This window comes from Phyllobates terribilis, unplaced genomic scaffold (assembly GCF_046119375.1).
Source record: "Phyllobates terribilis strain yellow unplaced genomic scaffold, ASM4611937v1 Scaffold_9__5_contigs__length_417890890, whole genome shotgun sequence".
Classification (NCBI taxonomy): Eukaryota; Metazoa; Chordata; class Amphibia; order Anura; family Dendrobatidae; genus Phyllobates; species Phyllobates terribilis.
Genome location: NW_027362769.1, coordinates 346,195,125 through 346,219,776, shown reverse-complemented (window position 1 = coordinate 346,219,776; position 24,652 = coordinate 346,195,125). Strand labels below are relative to the sequence as shown.

Below are 24,652 nucleotides of genomic sequence, written 5' to 3'. Positions count from 1 at the left end.
AGCTTCCATAAATTAATACATGTAAATTCTAGAATAATATTTAAGGTCTTATACTGACCACAGTTACACAAATATACTGTAACAATATTACTAATATTTAAACACTAAAGTTTAGATAAAGAGATAATAACCCAAAACGATATGGTCTGAAATAAAGAAAAACAAATAAAACTACAATATGCAGCTGAAATCCATCGTAACCCTCCAAAGTCTGTAAAAAAAAACAAAAAAACAAAAGGATCTGCTCATCCCGAGTCACCGCTGTACACGGCAACATCCACATAAATCTACGAAATCTCTAAGTACGAGGATCTGTCACATGCTCAGCAATACAGCACAATGTTGCACTTAGCACTAGTACACACAACCATATAGCGGTCATATTTCCCCGTCCGTCTTGCTTCTGCAAGTAACTTTGTGCCAGGAGACCCGTGGTCAGTCCATGAATTGTGGACTGTGACATACAGCCTAAGGCTATGTTCACACGCAGCGTTTTTTTGGTGCTTTTTTTTTTTTTTTTTTTTTATTAATAATAGTAATAAGCAACTGAAAGAAAAAAATAATCATCTCTCTCTCCCAACATCTTCATACACCGAAGTATAGCACTCAGCCAAATGCTCCCGCATTTTCAGTGGGGAGAGAGGTAAAAGCCGCTGACCGACTCCTCTGGCAGCGGCTTTTCTCACCTGAAAGCAAAATGATTGGCTGATAAAATTCCAACTTTCTGATCCCTGACAAATTATGTCGTGAAAGATGGAGAAAGTCTGGAGACCCCCAAAAATATCAGATGATCAGCGGGTTAAGGTAATTATCACCGAATGTGTATTAGGGAACTTAAATGCTGATGAGCTGTAATAGCAGCCTTTCAGTGAATGGGGTTTAGCTGCAATACCAGTCGCAGACCATGGACAGGAGGGGCGCCGTTACCGAATTTAAAATAAATTATTTTTTTCAACTCCTTAACAAAAATGGGACAGACCTATAAACGCATCCTGCAGGATACAATTGTGCTATATAATGCAGCATTGTGCTATTGTATTGCAATATGTGATCAGTCCTCTTACATTTAGTCAAACGTCATTGCAGATTGTGAATATTGTCATTTACTGTAAAATCAAGAAGAATTTGATGCATTTCTCATAGTGCATTTATTCATTAATTGCATACACCATGTGAAATACCTATGGCCAGAACACAACAATCCACCTAGTATCAATGTATCTGAATTTTAGAATCAAACTTGTCAATAAAATTAAGGGTTACAGAGCAAGGAAAGGTTCTTCAAAACAAGTGGAAGAAACTGCACACACTGAGCCCACCATAGGTAACTGGTGCAGAGCGCTCAGATAAAAATGTAAGGGCTCAAGGCTTCAACTACAAGATAAAAAACTAAGAACCTCACAAGCTGCTCATTCAGACTGATTCACATTTTGGTACATTTCTTTGGTCTGTCACTTATTCTTTAAAAAAGGATAATGCTAAACATGGAAAAAAAAGATAACTGATATAATGCCAAAAAAAAACCCCAACAAAACACTATTGCATGCTGGTTAATAGCACCTGGGGTGGTTACGAACCCATGGCAGTGCCTTTTATCTGGGGCGGTCATGGACCCATGGCTGTGCCTTTTATTACACTAGTTAACAGTCCTCTCCCCCTAAGCACTTCAGACCCTGGGGACAAAGCATGTATTAATATGTTCCCCGTTCATTATATTCTTGACAGCTAATGCAAATATCTGCTACAGTGCTAGATATTTCTGGTTATACTGAAATTAAAGTGAAAACCCAAAATCCTGTGGCGACTTTCATTTTTCAGATACAAAGCTTTGAATTCTCAGTATAGATCAAGAGTTAAAAAGTAACTTTTTGACTGTCTGCAGTCACCACTAGAGGGAGATTACTGTATACTGATTAAACATTGAATCCAATAATAAAACAGTAAGACGTGAGCTCCCCCCTAGAGGTGACTGCAGGCGGACATAACATTACTTAAAGGAGAATCTGTCAGCAAGATTTTACTCCCAAAACTATTTATATGTGCATGTAGCTCTTTGAAAGGCAAGTCCAGCAATACCTTTACATGGCCAGTGCGTTCCCCCATTACTGAGAAATCAGAGTTTTAACTGACGTTGTAGATTTGAAGCCTGTGTCACTCCAGCTCTATTCCCCACCATGCACCGCCCTCCTCCTGCTGCTTGACTGACAGCCTCCATGCTGTGTGACTTCAAGCAAAGGAGCAGTCAGTCAAGCAGCAGGAAGGAGTAGAGCTGGAGTGACAAAGGCTTCAAATATACCGATATCTGATATTGCAGCAGCCTCGAAGCAGCGTATGGACACTAAAGCTGCCCAGATTACACCAACCTGCAATCCGGCCATCTTTAGATCAGGGCTTACAAGCTGTATTATAAAGCGTTTGTAAGCACTGCGCTCGCTCGGCCAGGCTATTAGATCTCGAGCGGTAGTCTGTGACCTAGACATTGAGAATTAAATCAGACTAAAAATCCCTTGATTGAGGAGAAAGAGGATTGCTAATAAAATTAAAATTCCAAAATTGCGCAATTTTTACAAGAACTTGTCATTTTAACCCTATTGATATAGAGACGACCCCTTTTAAAGTCTAGATTTATGCTGTGGATACAGAGCTGGGTCTACAAAAATGGTGCAATGAAAGCCGTGGGGTTTTTTTTAAGGAAGGAAAGAAGCAGAAAACAGTCCAGAATTGGACATAGAGGTAATTACCATCAGGAAAGTGGGGAGCTCACTGCATACGGTTTTATTATGGAGTTCAATGTATAATCAGTTATACGGTAAGCTCCCTCTAGTGGTGGCTGCAGGCAGTCAAAATGTTACTATTAACTCTTGATCTACGCTGAGGATTCGATCATAGCATTTATTAAAACTATCCACTAAATGAAGTACAGTATTTATTCAAATAATTAACATTTTATTTTGTAATTTCTTTATCGTAAATATGAAAACCCTGCCAATAAACAAGACTACTATGGTATACAGCAAGCCTAGAAGTACTAAGCCAATACAGTAATGCCACCAAGCCATGTAAGAGATACTTCTAGATTGCCGCTGTACTAGATAAAGAGGCATCTACCAACAGAAATATAAAATAGCACACCCAATAATAAAAACACACAGGAACCCAATATCCAGTTCTTCCATCCAGCCATGAGACAACACAATCCACAGGGAACAGATAGACGCGTCCTACACAGCCTGGGCTCCGCTATTCTCACAATCCAACCCTTCAACATTTACCTTAAGAGCATGGACTTATTAAAACCGTCAAATATATTAAAGGTGATTATGGACCACAGACTGAGAACCACCTAAAAAACTAAACAAAAAGTCGGAAGGTTTTCCAGAAACAGATGTAACGTAAAAAAGTTTCAGGCTACAATATAAGTGCCTTAACAATCGTTAGAACCTGTTCACATTTGAGCTGCAGAAATGCCGGTCAACGAGTGCCGATCATTTATATACAAGTTGTTTACTGGCCTGTTTCGACAAAAATATCATAGGGATCAGTAATGCAATTGCTCCATCATGTTTATATGGGCCGATGTGCTGCCGATAATTTTTATGACCGTATAAACGATCCAATCGCTCGACGAAAAAGAGTTAAGCTAGTTCACTGGCTGATAATCGGCCAAAGAACATTGGAGCGAATGCTCGTTCTAGATTCGTTATCAGGCCGTCTAAATAGGTTTCAACGGGAAGTAGTACAGGTGCTAAGGTGCCGATATAGGCGACAGTCTAATGTGTATGGTGGCCTCCCGAAGGCTCCAACCATGTAGACACTGCCACTTGTTCTCCGGGAGATAATCCCCAACAGGAGAACACAGGAGCAATCGGCTATAATGGGGTCTTTAGTTTACTGAAGATCTAAAGAACCAACCAATATTAGGTCCTAGGTCTCACATACGCAGAATAATCTTGGCTTAACACCCCACCCCTTCCAGATATCGGCAGTCTAATTTTTATGGGAACCCTGGACAACTAATCATCAGGGAAGATGTCAATTTGGCATGTCCCATTTTAGTGTGCCGAACCTTGTTCTCCCAGAGAAAAGCAGTTGCCCAAAATATCCGGTGATGGAATTTCATTGAGAACACAGAAGCGCTCGACCAAGTATAGTCTACTATACTTGATTAGTAGAACCAGACCGTCCGGCTGTACGCTACATTACATCTAATTGTTGCAGTCAAGTGAAGAAACAAATCGCATGTGAACAAGCCTTAGAGCCAAAAAGTGTGTGTGGGGGGATGGTGGGGGTGGGATTCAGCTATGAGAAAAGTGAGATATCAGGCGGGATAAAGTACCTATGTGTAATGTATAAGAGCCTTGCTACAATATAAACCGCTAGTATATGTCGCCTATAGTATTCATGAAGAGATATTCCTTTTAATAAAACTCTACTCCATGCAATAATGCAGAACAATCTAATCAGGTTAGTAGTAGTATATAGTGGTGAAATAATACATATGGATAGTATAAAGCTGCCATCAGAGGAACCGCCAAAACTAATAGTTTACAATATTCTAGCAAAGAGAAACAATGATATTATTGTCTATTTTTGGAGATTATGGGCTTTTGTATGTAAATTAAATCCCTTCTGGATTTATTTTTTCCCCTCCACAGTTCCTAACCATAGTTACAGGGATCACTGGTTTGTTCTGCTGGTCTTAAAACCCAGTCCCTCTAATCTCCACCAATCCTACCGAAGCAGCAGCAATTATATGATTAATGGACGGGACATCCTTTTTACTGGAGGACCAGTGGGAGATTCAAGCAGTGAATAAAGCGTATTTCTGTATTTTATAAATTTCCCTACAGTTTGGAAACTAGCTCCCCCGGGGCTTGCGTGACATAATAATGTCACTCAATCGCTGAGGCCAAATCAGTGCTGGCTTAACTCTCCTTAGGAAAAAAATCAGACATCTGGAGGAAGTGAGAGCTGCGGCTACATTCCTCAGGATGTCAATCATGTCAGAAGGAGAGGAGAGTGACGCCAGCACTGATTGGCTGCATTGAGAGCCAGTGCTAAAATCGCTGTAATGACGCCGGCACCGGAGAGGAGTATAGGTTTTGTATTTTTACTGGGGGTAAACAATGATTGAGAATGAGTTGTCCAAGTAGTTGACAACCCTTTTTAATATTTCCTGGTCTCCTTGCCTGGGAATAGCAGACTAGTCCGTGACTGCTGTCAATCCTCACAGCAAGCTGAAATCATGCACTTATGTACGGAGAGAAGAGGGACATCTCCCTGCACACACTTTTGCCACTGTATGTTGTGCTTATGCCTACTGTATGTCGAAAGAGGCAAAACGTATTCATAGCAGGGCTACTTTTCCAATATTCTAAAAAAAAAAAAAAAAAAAAAAAAAAAAAAATCTAGTAAAAAGAAACTATATATTTAAAAATGATAAAAACAATAAAAAAAAGTTAAGACCAAAGAAAAGTACCATAATTCTGGTAGGTTTTTCCCAAGTGCATAATAAGCATAAAAACTATATAAAAAAACTAAATATATTGACTATACCACAAATCAATACTTCTAAAAGTTACAATAAGAAAATGAAATTAATGCATATGGCCACTTTTTCGTTTAAATAATTGTCTCATTTCATTACATAATAAAAAAAAGCAAAAAAGATTAAATTAAAAGAAATGCTACGTAATATCTGATACATCTTAAACTATACAGCAAGAGAATGTCATTCCACGTGTCCAATAATTAGCGCCTACTTTCTAAAAGAAGTAGCAAGTATCAAGAATTGTAAAAAAAAAATAAAAATACATTTCTTACATCAACATTTCTAATTTGGTCACCGTTAAAAAAAAACAAACAAACAAAAGAAACGAAAAAAAGTCACTTTGCACAAATTTGTTCTGCCTATCAAAATGCTAATCGTCAAATGTCTTTGGCAAAAGACTACACAGAACAGGAGGAGAAAAAAAACAAACAACCGTTTTTCTCCACAAAAACAATATTAATACAAAAGAAGCCCATTCATAACACACAGCAAATTGTGGCATGTAACTGCTATAAAGAAAGCCACATTGAGGTTTGTTTGTTTTTGTTTTTTCTAAACATTGGGTTCAAATGCATAGTTTATCAAAGGTTTATTATGAGTTGTACATTTTTTTATTATTTATTATTTGTATACTATTTATTTTTTTACACCCCACAAAAGTTTTAGACAATTGTATAGAATGATCATCGAATGAAAGCTAAAAAAGTTATTTTTTTTTTGCCACATATTTGCTGGCATTATAAATGAATTTCTCAAAATGTGATAGCTGAAATACATACATAATGCAACACAGTAGTTGGTCATTTACAATTCAGGATTTGTGTTACTTTTTTTTTTTTTTTTCAATTACTTTCAAACAGGAGGAGGAAAAAAAAAAAAAAGCACAGCTTGTATTACATACAAAAACAGCTCATTCGATAAATTGTAACTAGATACAGTGTTATAATACAGTATTTTATATAGTCCTGAAGTGCATTTTCCAAACCATCAATCCCAAATAAAAGCCCAAAGAAAGAAAAATACTAATAATTTGAAAAAAAAATTACAAATTTGAAATTTCATTTGAGTTTTAAAAGGAGTCATGAAACTTTAACTGGTGACATTTTTCAGAGATTTACTCAAAAATTAACAAAAAAAAAAAGCATTTTTTTTTCCTTTTACATGCCCTCCCCACCGCCACACCTAGCTTATCTAGTAACTACAAATATATCATAGTCACGATAAAAAAAAAAATGTAGGGATCTTGGATTAAGCTACTATAAAACAGTACCAAAGCAGTTAAAGCCAACATGAGGTATAGACGTGGGTTAGCTATAATTTGCCAGATTATGAAAATTATATATATATATATATATATATATATATATATATATATATATATATATATATATATATATATATATATATATATATATTTTATAATATACGGTATAATAAATATATATATATTTTTTATTGTAATTTTTAGATAATTTTTCTTTAAAGAAAGGTTCTATTTTTACGAATCAGTGAGTCATGCATATTTGGCAATTCTGTAGGATGAAATTTTTATAATAATATATTTATTTTAAAACAGCAATAAAAGAATATTTATCAGTTAAAGTTTCATGAACAATTCCCCTTTTATTCTAGATATGGTACCAAGTCATTTTTTTTTTTCTTTACGGCAGAAATAGAAAAATGGAAAAAGAGTGGGGGGTTCCAGGATTAAAGAAATTCAGAAGAGCACCAATGCAGAGTTCAATATCTACGTCCTAGTTTTACTGTTTCTCGTCTGTTGATTTTTGATTTCTTGCCTACTTTATGAATAGGTTAACGAGCAAAATTTACTTTACAATTCCCAATTATTCAAGCATCCCCAGAAAAAAAAATGGTCTAAAAAACGGAGAGAGAAAAATAAGTTTGCAAAACACATGGATAAAGAACGTAATTTTTGTTTTTTCTTTTAGCTGCTGTAAGGTATAGGCACTTGATAAAAGTGGCTATGTGACCTCATTTCACATCTCTAAAAAGCTTATAAATGAACGATATCATGAGGTTAAGATTGATACACAGAATTAAGAAAAAAAAATAGAAAAAAGTACAGAAAAAAAATCAATAAAATTGCGATAAATTTTAAGGAAAAAAAAAAAAAAGAAAAATTATGGTTCCTTCAATAGAATGATTTTCTACATGCTTACAACAACTGTAAAAATTATGTGCCTTCTTCGGATCCATCCATTTGCTGGTTATAATTATAAATACTATTAGTTTGCACTTACCTGAAAATCGTAAAAATTCTAAGCTATATACTGTTAACTATTCAGTATTGTTCATTTCATAAAAGTACTAAATTCAGCATAGGAAAAACAATAAATTTACTACACTAATTTTCTTTTAACAGTAATAAACTGACGTGAAATATTTCCTTTCAGTTCACAGTACACACGAGAAAAAAAAAAAGCTCAATATTATCGCATATTAAATTTTATATATATATATATATATATATATATATATATATATATATATATATATATATATATATATATATATAAATTCTACAAAGCAGCTTAAAGCAATTTATATAATAACCTCTAAACATAATCCCTGGTTAACAAAGTGCTTTTAACAAGAATTAAACTTCTTCAAAATAACCTAGTAAAAATAGTGCTAGACTGATTCCAAGCTCACAAGTTGTATGTTCAACAATGCTGTCACATGAAGCACCAATATATATATATATTTATATAAATAAACACATTTTATTTAAATTTTTTTTTTTTTAGAACCTCAAGGGTTCACAATTAGTTAAACCCTATTCTGCATTAAAATATTTGCTCACAGAATTTATTTCAATAAACTGGATTATTGTAAATTTTATACTAAAATTGCATTTTTTTTTTCTATATATAAAAGGCAAGCAATCCAGAACAGACCGAGTGTAAAGATAACGGTCATCCATATTTGACTTTTACCGCATTCACACTAAAAAGGGAAGTAAAATTCTCGAGGAAGGGTAAAATTCACATCGTGTTCGATCTTACGGGTGATCCCACGCAAAAGCGGGCCTGTTATTTTTTTTTTGAGAAAAATGCCAAGAGATCACCCCAAGAGTTAGCTTTAACTGATATGTCTGGTCAGCTGCCTTGTGAAGATTCCTCTAAAAAAGTCCTGTTTGATTTAATTAAAGGGTATATCAGCATTGTATTTGCCCTCGACTAGAACCCTGAAATCAGAATTCATTCCGCATTCCGAGAAGAAACCACAAAGGATTCCGTCAATCCCTACGATTAGCAATTCTTCCAATCATCCTTGGTGCCCTTTGTGGTTAGAGATCAGTCTATTACTGGTACAAGATACACTTTGAATAAATTTTTTTTTTTTTTAACTTTTGAGTTATTTTCTAACTGATATATCAAATGCTAAAACACATAACGCATTATTTCGTCTGATTACACGTTGCAGATGGATTTCCCCGGTGGATAGGTAAAAAAACCCCGCTATTTTGGAAAGCCCATCACCATTTCATTCTTTTGGTCTTACAGTAAGGACATTCCGGTTTGCTAGAGGCGCATTGTTCACATAATACATAATGTTGGCAGGGCTGCAGGACTATACTTCTGTCATTTTCACGACATACAACACACTTCTGAGAGTGGAGCTGGAATATCAACTGGAGGAGGAAGAAAAGAGCATTAACTTTTTCAGAAGAAACAAAAAAAAAAAATTTTTTTTAAAAAAAGCCTTATGGTATTCAACTGAAAAAGACATTTGGGAGAATAACCGTGTGAGTCACAGATACTCTCAGCCAATCAGCATTTCTGGGCGTGTCCTTAATTATGCTAATTGCCAATGTCCTTTTCAGCTGGATGCAGGCACAGTATACAGCATCTGTAGCATAAAATTTACGCCACTTTATATTGTGGTTTACGATTTAAATTCCCCGCTTCTACCCAAAAGACGTAGTTACTTACCGGTAAAGGGATTTCTCAGAGCCCATGACGGCACCACGGAGAGATGGGATCCGCCCTTCAAGGACAGGAAACCTACAGATAAAAGGGCGGCACCTCTCTCCCGCAACAGTTGTTTACAGAGCACAGAGAGGACTACCAGGTTAGTAACACAAAATTTTACATTTTAAGAACTTATCAGAAACACCACGTGGCTTCAAACAGGCAACTAATAAGTATGTGCACCCACACGTGAAGAGAGGGAACGTACGGGTGCCGTCATGAGCTCTGAGAAATACCGTTACAGGTAAGTAACTACGTCTTTCTCCTTCCCCCATGACGGCACCACGGAGAGAATTACAGAGATGTGACTCATTAGGGGGGGGGGACCACAGCTTTCAGAAGCCTTCTCCCGAAAGTAAGGTCTGAAGAAGAGGTTAAGTCTAGCCGGTAGAGGGGGAAGACCAGGTTGCCGCTCTACATATCTCCTCTATTGTAGCACCGGCCTTCTCCGCCCAGGAGGCTGCCACCGCTCTTGTTGAGTGGGCCTTCAGTTTCTCCGGGGCAGCTTCCCCGTGTAAGGCGTACAATAGTGTGATGGCCTCCCTTAGCCATCTGGCCAGGTGCCCTTGGAAGCTTTCTTCCCCTTACGAGGGCCCTGAAAGCAAACAAAGAGAACTATCCTCCCTACACTCGTGTCGCCTCTAGGTAACGGATTAGGCACCTTGTGACGTCTAGTGTATGCAAGACTCTCTCTTTCGTGTTCCTAGGGTTGGGGCAGAAAGAAGGGAGGGTGATTTCCTGCGACCTGTGGAATCTTGACGCCACTTTTGGCAGGTAGGCAGGGTCAGTTCTCAGAGTAACCCTATCCTCCAAGACTTGTGTGAAGGGGGGCCCTGCAGATAGGGCCTGAATATCACTAACCCTACATGCGGATGTGAGAGCTACTAAGAGCGCTGTTTTGAGGGATAGAATTTTTAGAGACGCTTCTGACAGAGGTACAAAAGGGGCCTTAGTTAAAGCTGAAAGGGCCTAGATACCCATCTATCCCTAGCCAGATCGAAACTGTAGAGGGCTCCCAGGGCCGCAATTTGGACTTTTAAGGTACTTGTGGCCAAACCCTGTTCCAAACCCCTCTGTAAAAATTCCAGGATAGCTGTTAATGGAACCTCCCCCCTCCTAGCCTGGAACCTGAGACTGAAAGGAATTTCCTCCAGGTTTTCCTGTAAAGTTTGGTGGTCACGGGTTTCCTACTTTGAAGTAGTGAGTAGTGTGGTGATAAGATTTGGGGAAAAACCTTTGTCCTTCAGACGAGCCCTCTCAAATTCCAGGCTGTCAGGTATAAGTTTGATGCCTGAGGATGGAGAACCGGACGCTGAGAAAGAAGGTCCGGAAGCTCCGGAAGAACCCATGGGTCGAAGATTGTCAACATCCTCAGCCAAGAAAACCACGCCCACTTTTGCCAGAAGAGGGCTATCAAGATTACGCTCGCTTTCTCTTCCCTGATTTTCCTCAGAACAGCTGGAATCAGGGCGGTCGGAGGAAAAGCATAAGCTAGAGGGTGACTCCATGGGATCATGAAGGCATCTAAAGATATGGGGTTTCCTTTGGGGTCTAGAGAGCAGAAAGAGTGCGTTTTCTTGTTCAGACTGTTGGCGAACAGATCTATGGAAGGACGTCCCCACATTTGTACAATCTGACGAAAAGCTGACTGATTTAACTCCCATTCGCCCTGCTTTAGCTGTGTCCGACTCAGGAAGTCTGCGGTGCGATTTTCTATCCCTTTTATGTGTAGGGCTGATAGGGATTGTAAGTTTTCCTCGGCTAAATGAAAGATGACCTCTGTAGTCTGCATCAGAGTATGGGACCGTGTACCCCCCTGGTGGTTCAGGTACACCACTACTACTCGGTTGTCTGAGAACACCCTCACGTGGTGGCCTTGTAGTGTGTGCATGAATTCCCGGAGTGCCCACTCTACTGCTAGAAGCTCCTTCATGTTTGAGGAAACTATCTTTAGACGTTCTGTCCAGACCCCCTGAGCTACAAGGTTGTCGAGGTGAGCCCCCCAGCCCCTGGGGCTTGATTCTGTGGTCAGGATTTGAGGTGTAGGGATTGTCCAAGGAATACCCCGGGTTAGTTTGTCTATCTTTCCCCACCACTCTAGGGAAAGTGTGGTTTCTGCAGATAGCGTTAGCAGCCCTTCTAAATGCCCTTTTAGGGATTTTTCTGCCTTTAGGATTTCCCACTGCAGGGTCCTGGTGTGTATTTGGGCCCATTGGACGGCTGGGAAACATGCCGTCAGGGAGCCTAGAAGGGACATGGCTTACCGTAGGGACATAGACGGGTGGGACTTTGCCCGCGTTATTTGGTCTATGATTTTGGTGAATTTTCCCTGTGGGGAGACGACACTCTTGTCTTTTTGAATCCAGCACGATACCTAGGTATTCCTGTATCTGGCATGGTTCTGTTTTGGATTTTTCCAGATTCAAAAGCCATCCTAAGTGTGTCAAGGAATCCATGACCTTTCCCAGATGGGTTTTGCAGTTTAGGAAGGAACTGCCTATTACCAGAAAGTCGTTCGTCCAGGTATGGAATGACCAGGGTTGTTCTGTTTCCTTAGATGAGCCATTACCTCCGCAACAACTTTGGTGAAAACCCTTGGGGCTATGGCGATGCCGAATGGGAGGGCTGTATATTGATAGTGTTTGACCACTCCACATATGGGAACTGCGGCTCTGAGGAACTTCTGGTAATCTTTGTGTATTGGGACGCGATAATAAGCGTCTTTTAAATCCAGGACGGCCATGAAAATCTGGAAACAGCATTTTTACTGATGATTTTATTGTCTCCATTTTGAAGGCTTCCACCTTCAAAAGTCTGTTAAGCTTTTTTAGGTTTATAATCGTCCTGTAAGTCCCATCTGTTTTTTTCCTTAGGAATAACGGAGAATAGAAGCCCTTGCCTTCCTCCCCCCTCGGGACCGCCTTCCCTACCAGTCCCCAGATTTCCTGCTCCAAGGCCAGCTGCTCCTCGTTTGAGGACCTTTTGGGGGTTAAGACAAAATTTGGCTGAGGAAAGGTGAGGAAATGGAGTTTCAGGTCTGATTGTAATCGGCTCGGAATCCATGAGCTGTCGGATATTAATTCCCAGGCCGGGAGAAAGTCTGATAGCCTTCCCCCCACCCGGGGCAAATCCTCATTGGGAGGGCTTTCTGCTATCGTTGTGGGGTTTGTTGAATAGGAACCCTTTGGTCTTCTTTTTCCTGTCCTCCCACCTATCCTGCTCTTTAGGGGGGCTTTCTGCGGATAAACCTTTTGCTCCGAAAAGGCTTCCTGTAAGCAGTGTTAGACATCTTTCTCTAAGATGTCATCAAGGGTGGGCCCAAATAGAAATTTGCCCTCACAGGGGATGGAGCACAATCTCGATTTTGTTTGTAGATCCCCGGGCCAACATTTGAGCCAGAGGGCTCGTCTGGCCGCGTTAGCGAGCCCTGTCGTCCTAGCTCCTAATCTGACGGAGTCCGCCGAGGCGTCAGCTAGGAAGGCCGCTGCTCCTTTCATTACCGGGATGGTTTCTAGTATTGTGTCTCTAGATGTTTTCTGACGCAGTTGTGTTTCAAGGTGGTCTAACCAGACCATTAATGACCTGGCCGTACATGTGGCAGCTACCGCAGGTTTTAACCCCCCCAAGCGGCTTCCCAGGAACCCTTTAGGAAGGTGTCTGCTTTTTTATCCATTGGGTCTTTTAAGACGCCCATGTACTCAAATGGAAGGGAGAACTTCTTTGAGGCTTTGGCAATGGCGACGTCCAGGTTTGGCACTTTCTCCCAAAAGGAACATGCAGGGTCATCGAACGGGTACTTCCGCTTTGGGGAAAGGAGGCCCTTCCTCTCCGGTCTTTTCCACTCTTTTTTAATTAAAGAGTCAACTAGCTCATTTAGTGGAAAAGATCTCTTTTTTGTTCTAGACCGCTGAACATTACGTCCTGGATAGACTTCTTGGGCTGGGGATCTGCTAACCCCATGGTGGACCTGACGGCCTTAATGAGGCAGTTTCCTCGATAACAGCTCCGTCCTCCCCTATCTGTAGACGAGGAAGAGGATGATGAAGAGACGGACATGTCCGAATCTCCGCCATTCTCAGAGGTGCTAGACCTGGACTCGGGGGATGTGTTTTTAGTTGTTTTTTTTTTTTTTTGTTTTTTTTTTTTAAGCTTTTTGCCCCCCGAAAGGATTTAATGGTATCTTCAACCTAAGTTCAGAGGCAAGTTTCAGGGTTTCCTCGCATATAGTTTGCTCAATGCAGGAGCTGCAGAGTCTCTTATCCCAAGTAGTGGGTAAGACTTCCGTGCATAGTGCACAGGTCCTATTCTTTGTTTTTCCCTAATAAGAGAAAAAAAAAAAAGAGAGGGGGGCCCTAGTTACAAAGTGGACTTTCACGAAGATCACTTACCAACCAGATGGAAGAGAGGGTACCAGTTCTGGAGGCGGAGCCATCTTTGTAGACAGAGTCCCCCTGGAAGATGCTGAGGTGGAGTCTTTGCTGCGCTGCGACGATCTGCCGGAGTGCCCGCTTCCACTGTTACGATCCTGGTGTTCCGTCGCTTCCAGTTTCTTCTTGCGTTGGGTTGGCAGCGGTGGTGGCGACTGAGGATGCAGCTCTTGCTCCTCAAGTAGCTCCTGGTCACTCTTTTTTTTTTTCCCCCAGACAGCGTGCCAGAGCTTCAGAGAAGCATTTTCCTGGCGCCCCCAGCTGTCTTTTAAGGCACTGGGTGATCCAGCGTCCCCTCCTCCCACGCACCTGCGGGGGGACGCTCGCGCCTGCGCAGACTGGTTTCCCAGTCATGCATTGCGGTGCTCCGCCATCAGGAAGCGCCCGGCGCGCTCGCGTGGCGGTCCCGGAAGTCCATTAGAAAGCCGCCGGCCAGCGCCGCGATTCCACCTGCCGCAACCAGGGTGGTCTTGCGCAGCACCACGGCAGGCCCCGTCCTCTTCGTCTGGACCTCTCCCGCACACCCTAAAGGCCACTGACCCCAGTGGTGGCGCATCAGGGTACCGCACCAGCCGAGGCAGGGAACCCCTGCTGCCTGGATCAGACTGGCCGGGCCTGGCATCCCACGACGTTCATCTTCTGGCACCCCACAGATATGCCTCCTTTAGGAACTGTAGGATCCCGTCAAGGACAGGAAACCAACTGATGCGGGAGAGAGGTACCGCCCTTTTATCTGTAGGTTTCCTGTCCTTGAAGGGCGGATCCCCTCTCTCCGTGGTGCCATAATGAAAGGGGGGGGGGGGGGGGAGAAATATATTATATTCAGGGCTCATGCACATCAAAATGTAAATACATATATACAATCCTTGATTTTCATGAAACTGGACAACGTAACCTGTATGTCACGGGGTCTGTCAGATGTAACAGACAGCCGCTCTGGATCTGGCTGCAGAAGGTCTCTGCGTTTGGCACTGCAGACGCCTCCTTAATCCTTCTTACTTTAGGACCCAGCGGCAACCTCCCTCCTGCTCTGATTGACACACCCTGGTCTGGATGTTTATAAACTCTCAGTCTGCTTCAGGGAGTCGCTGGTGATAGTCTAATTTTCCCTTGTGAAGGCTTGGAGCTATAGCAGTCGGCTAACTTCCTCTCTGGTGCCCTTGGAGGATGTTTGGTGTTATCCCTCTGGTGTCTACTCAAGCTAAGTTTTCCCCCTTTTGGCGCCCTTGTTGTCTTTAGTTTATAGTGGGGACTCAGTGCTCACCCCCCTCCTCCCTATCTAGGGCCTAGCTCTAGGGACATTCAGGGATTAGGTTTCCAGTTCGGTGATAGGTGTGTAACCTATATAGGGATGGTAGGACAGGTAGGTTGATATTAGATCTGCATAGGGGACTCCACTCCCCCTTTCCCTAGCGTTTAGGCTACCCTCCCCTCATCCCTTCGTGTTGCACTTAGTTTTTCCCACACTGTGCATGACACTATATGAGAAGTACGACCAGGACTCCTTGCCTCTTCACAAGATAGGAAAATTTGACAGTTTACTTTAAAGAAAAAGTGTGACTGCAAAATAATCTATTGTTTAAATCAGGTTTCCATGGCAAATTTATTTTTAATATGTTTGACAAATTTTTTATATTTTCAATATTAATATCTATATTTATGACAAAAAATTCAAACCTGGCACAATTTTCACACTGGCTATTAAGGCTTATATTATACTAGACTCACAATTTGTTCCATATATACCGTAGTTTTCAGCAGTCTCACTTATCACAGACAGGAATACTATGAAAGAAAACATTTCCGTAACCAGCAGATTACAGGATCCTGATTTAAACATTAGATCATTTTCTGATGACCCTTTCCCATTAATCTTCTCAATAAAAAAAGTTATACATGAACTAATAAGAAGTCTGGAGATAAGATGCCCTTACAATCAAGTGTTATATCAGCTTATTCTGAAGCTTACATACTCACCCCATCTATTGTTTCCAAGTCAGAACGGAGCTGACTTTTCAGAGAATGTAGCTTTGGTAAAGGAAGCTTCTCTAGGTCACCATATTTCCTCGATATGGAAAACTGTGGCGATACGCATAAGACATCAAACTCTTCTTGAAGCTTTTTCAGTTTGCCCTCAACTTCTTCCTTCTTTAAAAGTGCTACTTGTCGGTCTGCATCTGCTGCCTTCGCGCGCTCTTTTGCTTCTTGGGCTTCTTTTTGCCATGCGTCACAAGCCTTGAGAATAAAGTAAAATTGGAATCATTATTCCACATTCATGCCACGCTTACATGAAACTGAACCACTGAATGTATAGCGATTGCCAAAATTGAATAATATTAAAAGGGGTTGTCAAATCATTGTAAAAGCCACAGTCAGCCTGAGAAGACACATTAATGTCTGTTTTCAAATGGACAACCCCTTTAAATGGAATGTCATAAAAAAAATAACCACCTTTTAATTTACATGTACATTAGCAGCAATGAACAGATTCTGATCTTTTTTTTTTTTTTTTGTACTGATGCATCTAATGAGCGTGTGCAAAGCAATATAAAGAGAGAAAGAAGGGGAAACTGACATCTCCTAGTCATTGTTGGATACTGCGTTATCAGCCGTGTATAGAGTTCCTACCTGTCATTGTCATCCTGCTGAAAATGATTCCTCAAAGACTCAGTGGTTTATACCGTAATGTACTCCCCATTAGAAGCCCTGAAACAGTTCTTTAAAGTGCTGCAAGTTACAGTTCTCACCTGTTTCACCTGTTGCCAGGAGTCTTCCCATCTTTTTATTTTTCTTTTGGCATCGTCGAGTTCCCTCCTAACGCAGGACAGCTCGCTACCATTTGAATTGGTACTGGTGGAACTGGTAGTACCACTACTAAATACTGGTGAGGGACTGGGTGAGAAACTCCCACTAACAAAGTCCCAAATACTGCCAGTCACCCCATTCAAACCTATGTGGGAAAAAAAAGAAAGAACAAAATTGGAGGCAGCCCGCAAAGTTACTTCATCTTTTAGCAAGGCTGAGACCTTCACATAAGTTCAATGCAAACTTGGATGTGGTCAGGGCACAAAGACTCCTCAATCCTTTCCCTGCTGTCGTCACATTTTTATTATACAGCCTCAAACCACCCCTAACAGCAGCGAAAGGAGCCAGCCCTGATCGCGGCTGTTTAACCATGGAGATGTGACTGCCAATCTTTGGTAGCAGCATTTAAATGGTTGTGATCAGTGTGGCGCCAATGGGTTACCATGGCCTGATCAGCACTGTAAAAACCTAAGACAGACCCAGAGAGGGAAGGCTCAGAGGAGGTCCAGCATCTGCAAACTCCTGGAGTTGGCTGATTACCACCTATGACTCAAAAGAAGCATTGGTGCCAGAAGGTGGGCGAGAGACTGTGTGCGAGTTACTCCATCTCCTCCCGAGTCTGAAAGTCATGATGGATAGACTCTAGAGCACATGTCAAAATCTGCCCTCAGAGTGATTATATTTGGTACGCGAAGCCAGGGACGATGCGGGGGCCATTACACCGCATGGAGGACCATGCGGGGGCCATTACACCGCATGGAGGACCATGCGGGGGCCATTACACCGCATGGAGGACCATGCGGGGGCCATTACACCGCATGGAGGACCATGCGGGGGCCATTACACCGCATGGAGGACCATGCGGGGGCCATTACACCGCATGGAGGACCATGCGGGGGCCATTACACCGCATGGAGGACCATGCGGGGGCCATTACACCGCATGGAGGACCATGCGGGGGCCATTACACCGCATGGAGGACCATGCGGGGGCCATTACACCGCATGGAGGACCATGCGGGGGCCATTACACCGCATGGAGGACCATGCGGGGGCCATTACACCGCATGGAGGACCATGCGGGGGCCATTACACCGCATGGAGGACCATGCGGGGGCCATTACACCGCATGGAGGACCATGCGGGGGCCATTACACCGCATGGAGGACCATGCGGGGGCCATTACACCGCATGGAGGACCATGCGGGGGCCATTACACCGCATGGAGGACCATGCGGGGGCCATTACACCGCATGGAGGACCATGCGGGGGCCATTATACCGCATGGAGGACCATGCGGGGGCCATTATACCGCATGGAGGACCATGCGGGGGCCATTATAACGCATGGAGGACTATGCGGGGGCCATTATACCGCATGGAGGACTATGCGGGGGCCATTATACCGCATGGAGGACTATGCGGGGGCCATTATACCGCATGGAGGACCTTGCGGGGGCCATTATACCGCATGGAGGACCATGCGTGGGCCATTATACCGCATGGAGGACTATGCGGGGGCCATTATACCGCATGGAGGACTATGCGGGGGCCATTATACCGCATGGAGGACTATGCGGGGGCCATTATACCGCATGGAGGACTATGCGGGGGCCATTATACCGCATGGAGGACTATGCGGGGGCCATTATACCGCATGGAGGACTATGCGGGGGCAATTATACCGCATGGAGGACTATGCGGGGGCCATTATACCACATGGAGGACTATGCGGGGGCCTTTATACCGCATGGAGGACTATGCGGGGGCCTTTATACCGCATGGAGGACTATGCAGGGGCCATTATACTGTATGGAGGTCTGTGTGGGATTGACAGTTGGGGCATCATACTGTGATGATCACCGTACTTTGCTGGGGGGGGGGGGGGTATGGGGGTACAGTAGGGTCATCATGCCGTGCGTTTCAAGGAAACAGTGTACGAATTCTCTGAGGGGTTATCATACTGTGTTTGGGGGGCAGTTTTGTTTGCATCATGCTTGATTATCTGTATTATTTATCAATTCAAGTTTTTTTTTTTCTTTATCAGTTGCTATTATATATTTAAATTAGGCCATTGAGTCATATGCTTTTTACTGCTCTTATATAACATTATTCCAATATGCCCCATTTGTGATTATGTGTTAATTTTATTTTAAGATCTATTAATTAAAATGTACTTTGTGGGACAACCTCTTTAAGTTTGTTTACATATGAAAAATTTCATCATTATATTTGATAAGGAATAGCTCTCAATTGTAGACATTTTTTAAGAAAATATCCAAGTAGGCCCATGACGTTGTCAAAGGTTTTAATTTTGTCCCTCTGTGTATTTGAGTTTGACATCCCTGCTCTAGAGCATGGAGTAAGGCTACAGCAAACATCTCAACTACTCTACAATAAGACATGGAGTAGTAAGGTGTGCGTGTATGTCCAGTGTTTGCACCACTTATGCTGGCTGTCACTCTCCACTTCTGCTGTATATACAGACTATGCACAGCATCACTTCTGTCCTGTATACTGGCTGTCACTCTCCACTTCTGCTGTATATACAGACTATGCACAGCATCACTTCTGTCCTGTATACTGGCTGTCACTCTCCACTTCTGCTGTATATACAGACTATGCACAGCATCACTTCTGTCCTGTATACTGGCTGTCACTCTCCACTTCTGCTGTATATACAGACTATGCACAGCATCACTTCTGTCCTGTATACTGGCTGTCACTCTCCACTTCTGCTGTATATACAGACTATGCACAGCATCACTTCTGTCCTGTATACTGGCTGTCACTCTCCACTTCTGCTCTATATACAGACTATGCACAGCATCACTTCTGTCCTGTATACTGGCTGTCACTCTCCACTTCTGCTCTATATACAGACAATGCACAGCATCACTTCTGTCCTGTATACTGGCTGTCACTCTCCACTTCTGCTCTTCTGCTGTATATACAGACTATGCACAGCATCACTTCTGTCCTGTATACTGGCTGTCACTCTCCACTTCTGCTGTATATACAGACTATGCACAGCATCACTTCTGTCCTGTATACTGGCTGTCACTCTCCACTTCTGCTCTTCTGCTGTATATACAGACTATGCACAGCATCACTTCTGTCCTGTATACTGGCTGTCACTCTCCACTTCTGCTCTTATGCTGTATATACAGACTATGCACAGCACCACTTCTGTCCTGTATACTGGCTGTCACTCTCCACTTCTGCTCTATATACAGACTATGCACAGCATCACTTCTGTCCTGTATACTGGCTGTCACTCTCCACTTCTGCTCTATATACAGACAATGCACAGCATCACTTCTGTCCTGTATACTGGCTGTCACTCTCCACTTCTGCTCTTCTGCTGTATATACAGACTATGCACAGCATCACTTCTGTCCTGTATACTGGCTGTCACTCTCCACTTCTGCTGTATATACAGACTATGCACAGCATCACTTCTGTCCTGTATACTGGCTGTCACTCCACTTCTGCTCTTCTGCTGTATATACAGACTATGCACAGCATCACTTCTGTCCTGAATACTGGCTGTCACTCTCCACTTCTGCTGTATATACAGACTATGCACAGCATCACTTCTGTCCTGTATACTGGCTGTCACTCTCCACTTCTGCTGTATATACAGACTATGCACAGCATCACTTCTGTCCTGTATACTGGCTGTCACTCTCCACTTCTGCTGTATATACAGACTATGCACAGCATCACTTCTGTCCTGTATACGAGCTGTCACTCTCCACTTCTGCTCTATATACAGACAATGCACAGCATCACTTCTGTCCTGTATACTGGCTGTCACTCTCCACTTCTGCTCTTCTGCTGTATATACAGACTATGCACAGCATCACTTCTGTCCTGTATACTGGCTGTCACTCTCCACTTCTGCTGTATATACAGACTATGCACAGCATCACTTCTGTCCTGTATACTGGCTGTCACTCTCCACTTCTGCTCTATATACAGACTATGCACAGCATCACTTCTGTCCTGTATACTGGCTGTCACTCTCCACTTCTGCTCTATATACAGACTATGCACAGCATCACTTCTGTCCTGTATACTGGCTGTCACTCTCCACTTCTGCTCTTCTGCTGTATATACAGACTATGCACAGCATCACTTCTGTCCTGTATACTGGCTGTCACTCCACTTCTGCTCTTATGCTGTATATACAGACTATGCACAGCATCACTTCTGTTCTGTATACTGGCTGTCACTCTCCAATTCTGCTCTTATGCTGTATATACAGACTATGCACAGCACCACTTCTGTCCTGTATACTGGCTGTCACTCTCCACTTCTGCTCTTATGCTGTATATACAGACTATGCACAGCATCACTTCTGTCCTGTATACTGGCTGTCACTCTCCACTTCTGCTCTTATGCTGTATATACAGACTATGCACAGCATCACTTCTGTCCTGTATACTGGCTGTCACTCTCCACTTCTGCTGTATATACAGACTATGCACAGCATCACTTCTGTCCTGTATACTGGCTGTCACTCTCCACTTCTGCTGTATATACAGACTATGCACAGCATCACTTCTGTCCTGTATACTGGCTGTCACTCTCCACTTCTGCTGTATATACAGACTATGCACAGCATCACTTCTGTCCTGTATACTGGCTGTCACTCTCCACTTCTGCTCTATATAGACTATGCACAGCATCACTTCTGTCCTGTATACTGGCTGTCACTCTCCACTTCTGCTCTTCTGCTGTATATACAGACTATGCACAACATCACTTCTGTCCTGTATACTGGCTGTCACTCTCCACTTCTGCTGTATATACAGACTATGCACAGCATCACTTCTGTCCTGTATACTGGCTGTCACTCTCCACTTCTGCTCTTCTGCTGTATATACAGACTATGCACAGCATCACTTCTGTCCTGTATACTGGCTGTCACTCTCCACTTCTGCTGTATATACAGACTATGCACAGCATCACTTCTGTCCTGTATACTGGCTGTCACTCTCCTCTTCTGCTGTATATACAGACTATGCACAGCATCACTTCTGTCCTGTATACTGGCTGTCACTCCACTTCTGCTCTTATGCTGTATATACAGACTATGCACAGCATCACTTCTGTCCTGTATACTGGCTGTCACTCTCCACTTCTGCTCTTATGCTGTATATACAGACTATGCACAGCACCACTTCTGTCCTGTATACTGGCTGTCACTCTCCACTTCTGCTGTATATACAGACTATGCACAGCATCACTTCTGTCCTGTATACTGGCTGTCACTCTCCACTTCTGCTCTTCTGCTGTATATACAGACTATGCACAGCATCACTTCTGTCCTGTATACTGGCCGTCACTCTCCACTTCTGCTGTATATACATACAGACTATGCACAGCATCACTTCTGTCCTGTATACTGGCTGTCACTCTCCACTTCTGCTGTATATACAGACTATGCACAGCATCACTTCTGTCCTGTATACTGGCTGTCACTCTCCACTTCTGCTGTATATACAGACTATGCACAGCATCACTTCTGTCCTGTATACTGGCTGTCACTCTCCACTTCTGCTCTTATGCTGTATATACAGACTATGCACAGCATCACTTCTGTCCTGTATACTGACTGTCACTCCACTTCTGCTCTTATGCTGTATATACAGACTATGCACAGCATCACTTCTGTCCTGAATACTGGCTGTCACTCCACTTCTGCTCTTATGCTGTATATACAGACTATGCACAGCATCACTTCTGTCCTGTATACTGGCTGTTACTCTCCACTTCTGCTCTTATGCTGTATATACAGACTATGCACAGCATCACTTCTGTCCTGTATACTGGCTGTCACTCTCCACTTCTGCTCTTATGCTGTATATACAGACTATGCACAGCATCACTTCTGTCCTGTATACTGACTGTCACTCTCCACTTCTGCTGTATATACAGACTATGCACAGCATCACTTCTGTCCTGTATACTGGCTGTCACTCTCCACTTCTGCTCTTATGCTGTATATACAGACTATGCACAGCATCACTTCTGTCCTGTATACTGGCTGTTACTCTCCACTTCTGCTCTTATGCTGTATATACAGACTATGCACAGCATCACTTCTGTCCTGTATACTGGCTGTCACTCTCCACTTCTGCTCTTATGCTGTATATACAGACTATGCACAGCATCACTTCTGTCCTGTATACTGGCTGTCACTCTCCACTTCTGCTCTTATGCTGTATATACAGACTATGCACAGCACCACTTCTGTCCTGTATACTGGCTGTCACTCTCCACTTCTGCTCTTCTGCTGTATATACAGACTATGCACAGCATCACTTCTGTCCTGTATACTGGCTGTTACTCTCCACTTCTGCTCTTATGCTGTATATACAGACTATGCACAGCATCACTTCTGTCCTGTATACTGGCTGTCACTCTCCACTTCTGCTCTTATGCTGTATATACAGACTATGCACAGCATCACTTCTGTCCTGTATACTGACTGTCACTCTCCACTTCTGCTGTATATACAGACTATGCACAGCATCACTTCTGTCCTGTATACTGGCTGTCACTCTCCACTACTGCTCTTATGCTGTATATATAGACTATGCACAGCATCACTTCTGTCCTGTATACTGGCTGTCACTCTCCACTTCTGCTGTATATACAGACTATGCACAGCATCACTTCTGTCCTGTATACTGGCTGTCACTCTCCACTTCTGCTCTTCTGCTGTATATACAGACTATGCACAGCATCACTTCTGTCCTGTATACTGGCTGTCACTCTCCACTACTGCTCTTATGCTGTATATATAGACTATGCACAGCATCACTTCTGTCCTGTATACTGGCTGTCACTCTCCACTTCTGCTGTATATACAGACTATGCACACCATCACTTCTGTCCTGTATACTGGCTGTCACTCTCCACTACTGCTCTTATGCTGTATATATAGACTATGCACAGCACCACGTCTCCTGTTCTCTATGTCGAATGTAAAACTGAGAAGTAGGTGGTTTACTGTGTCCCCCAATGAAGCGACAGAAAAAAACTTTACAAATCCCACCCAAAGATAACTAAAATAAATCTTATAAAGTGATCAATGGTACCAATAAACAAAAGGATTAACACAGAGAAATGGTTGCAGCTAGTGAGGTCAGCGTATTTGTCCATGTAGATGGCACGTGCCACTGAGCTCACCGATTAGCTGCAATTCTGTTGACGTTATGTCAGCGCTGCAGACAAACAACAGTGACCAGGGCAGCAGTGGAGAGCCAGCACTGGGACTGAGAAAGCTAAGCAATACTGGGTTGTCTTCGTTTTAGAGCTACCGCAGCCTATGAAGGGATGTTTTCGAGAGAAAAAAAAGAGGACAACCCCTTTAACTACCTATTGCTCGGGCATTTTTAACACTTTACCTAAAGAGTTGTGTGAGGATGTTGAAGTGCCTAAGGTGTTGTGCTCAGACTTCAGTGTTGGCGTCTGCTGCTGCCGGGGTGCCATACTGGAGGCAAGATATGACTGGGACAGTGAACTCAAAGGAGAGGTGGAAAGAGAAGAAGAAGAGTGAAGAGAAGATGATCGAGCAAGAGATCCCGGGATATTCACTGGAGCGGAACTTCCCAGTAACCTTTGACCTAAACAAAACAGGAGTAGAAACACAAAATTAGTTCAGAATACGTTTCTTGTACAGGATTAGAAAAGCACAGCTACTTTCTTCCACAATCAGCGCCACACCTGTTCAAAGGCTGTTTCTGGAATTGCAACTGGACTATACTGACGTTTGCATAGTTGACAGGCGTGGTGCTGTCTCTGGATGAAGAAGCCACGTTTTTCTCATTCAATACAATTTCTTTAACCCCTTAAGGACCTT

The 24,652-nt window shown here is 42.7% G+C and overlaps 1 protein-coding gene across 3 annotated transcripts in view; it reads right to left on the bottom strand.

Annotated features, from left to right (window-relative positions):
• Positions 1-504: 504 nt before the first annotated feature.
• The window catches only part of UNKL (unk like zinc finger), a 79,165-nt gene continuing 55,017 nt past the window's right edge, over positions 505-24,652 (bottom strand). For all 3 annotated transcript variants that reach the window (XM_073648084.1, XM_073648085.1, XM_073648086.1), the window contains 4 exons: positions 24,198-24,416; positions 16,721-16,923; positions 15,951-16,208; positions 505-9,206 (listed from right to left, as the gene is read on the bottom strand). In XM_073648084.1, the coding sequence (XP_073504185.1) occupies positions 9,051-9,206; positions 15,951-16,208; positions 16,721-16,923; positions 24,198-24,416 (836 nt within the window). In that variant the 3' untranslated portion in view covers positions 505-9,050. The remainder of the gene's footprint in view (positions 9,207-15,950; positions 16,209-16,720; positions 16,924-24,197; positions 24,417-24,652) is intronic.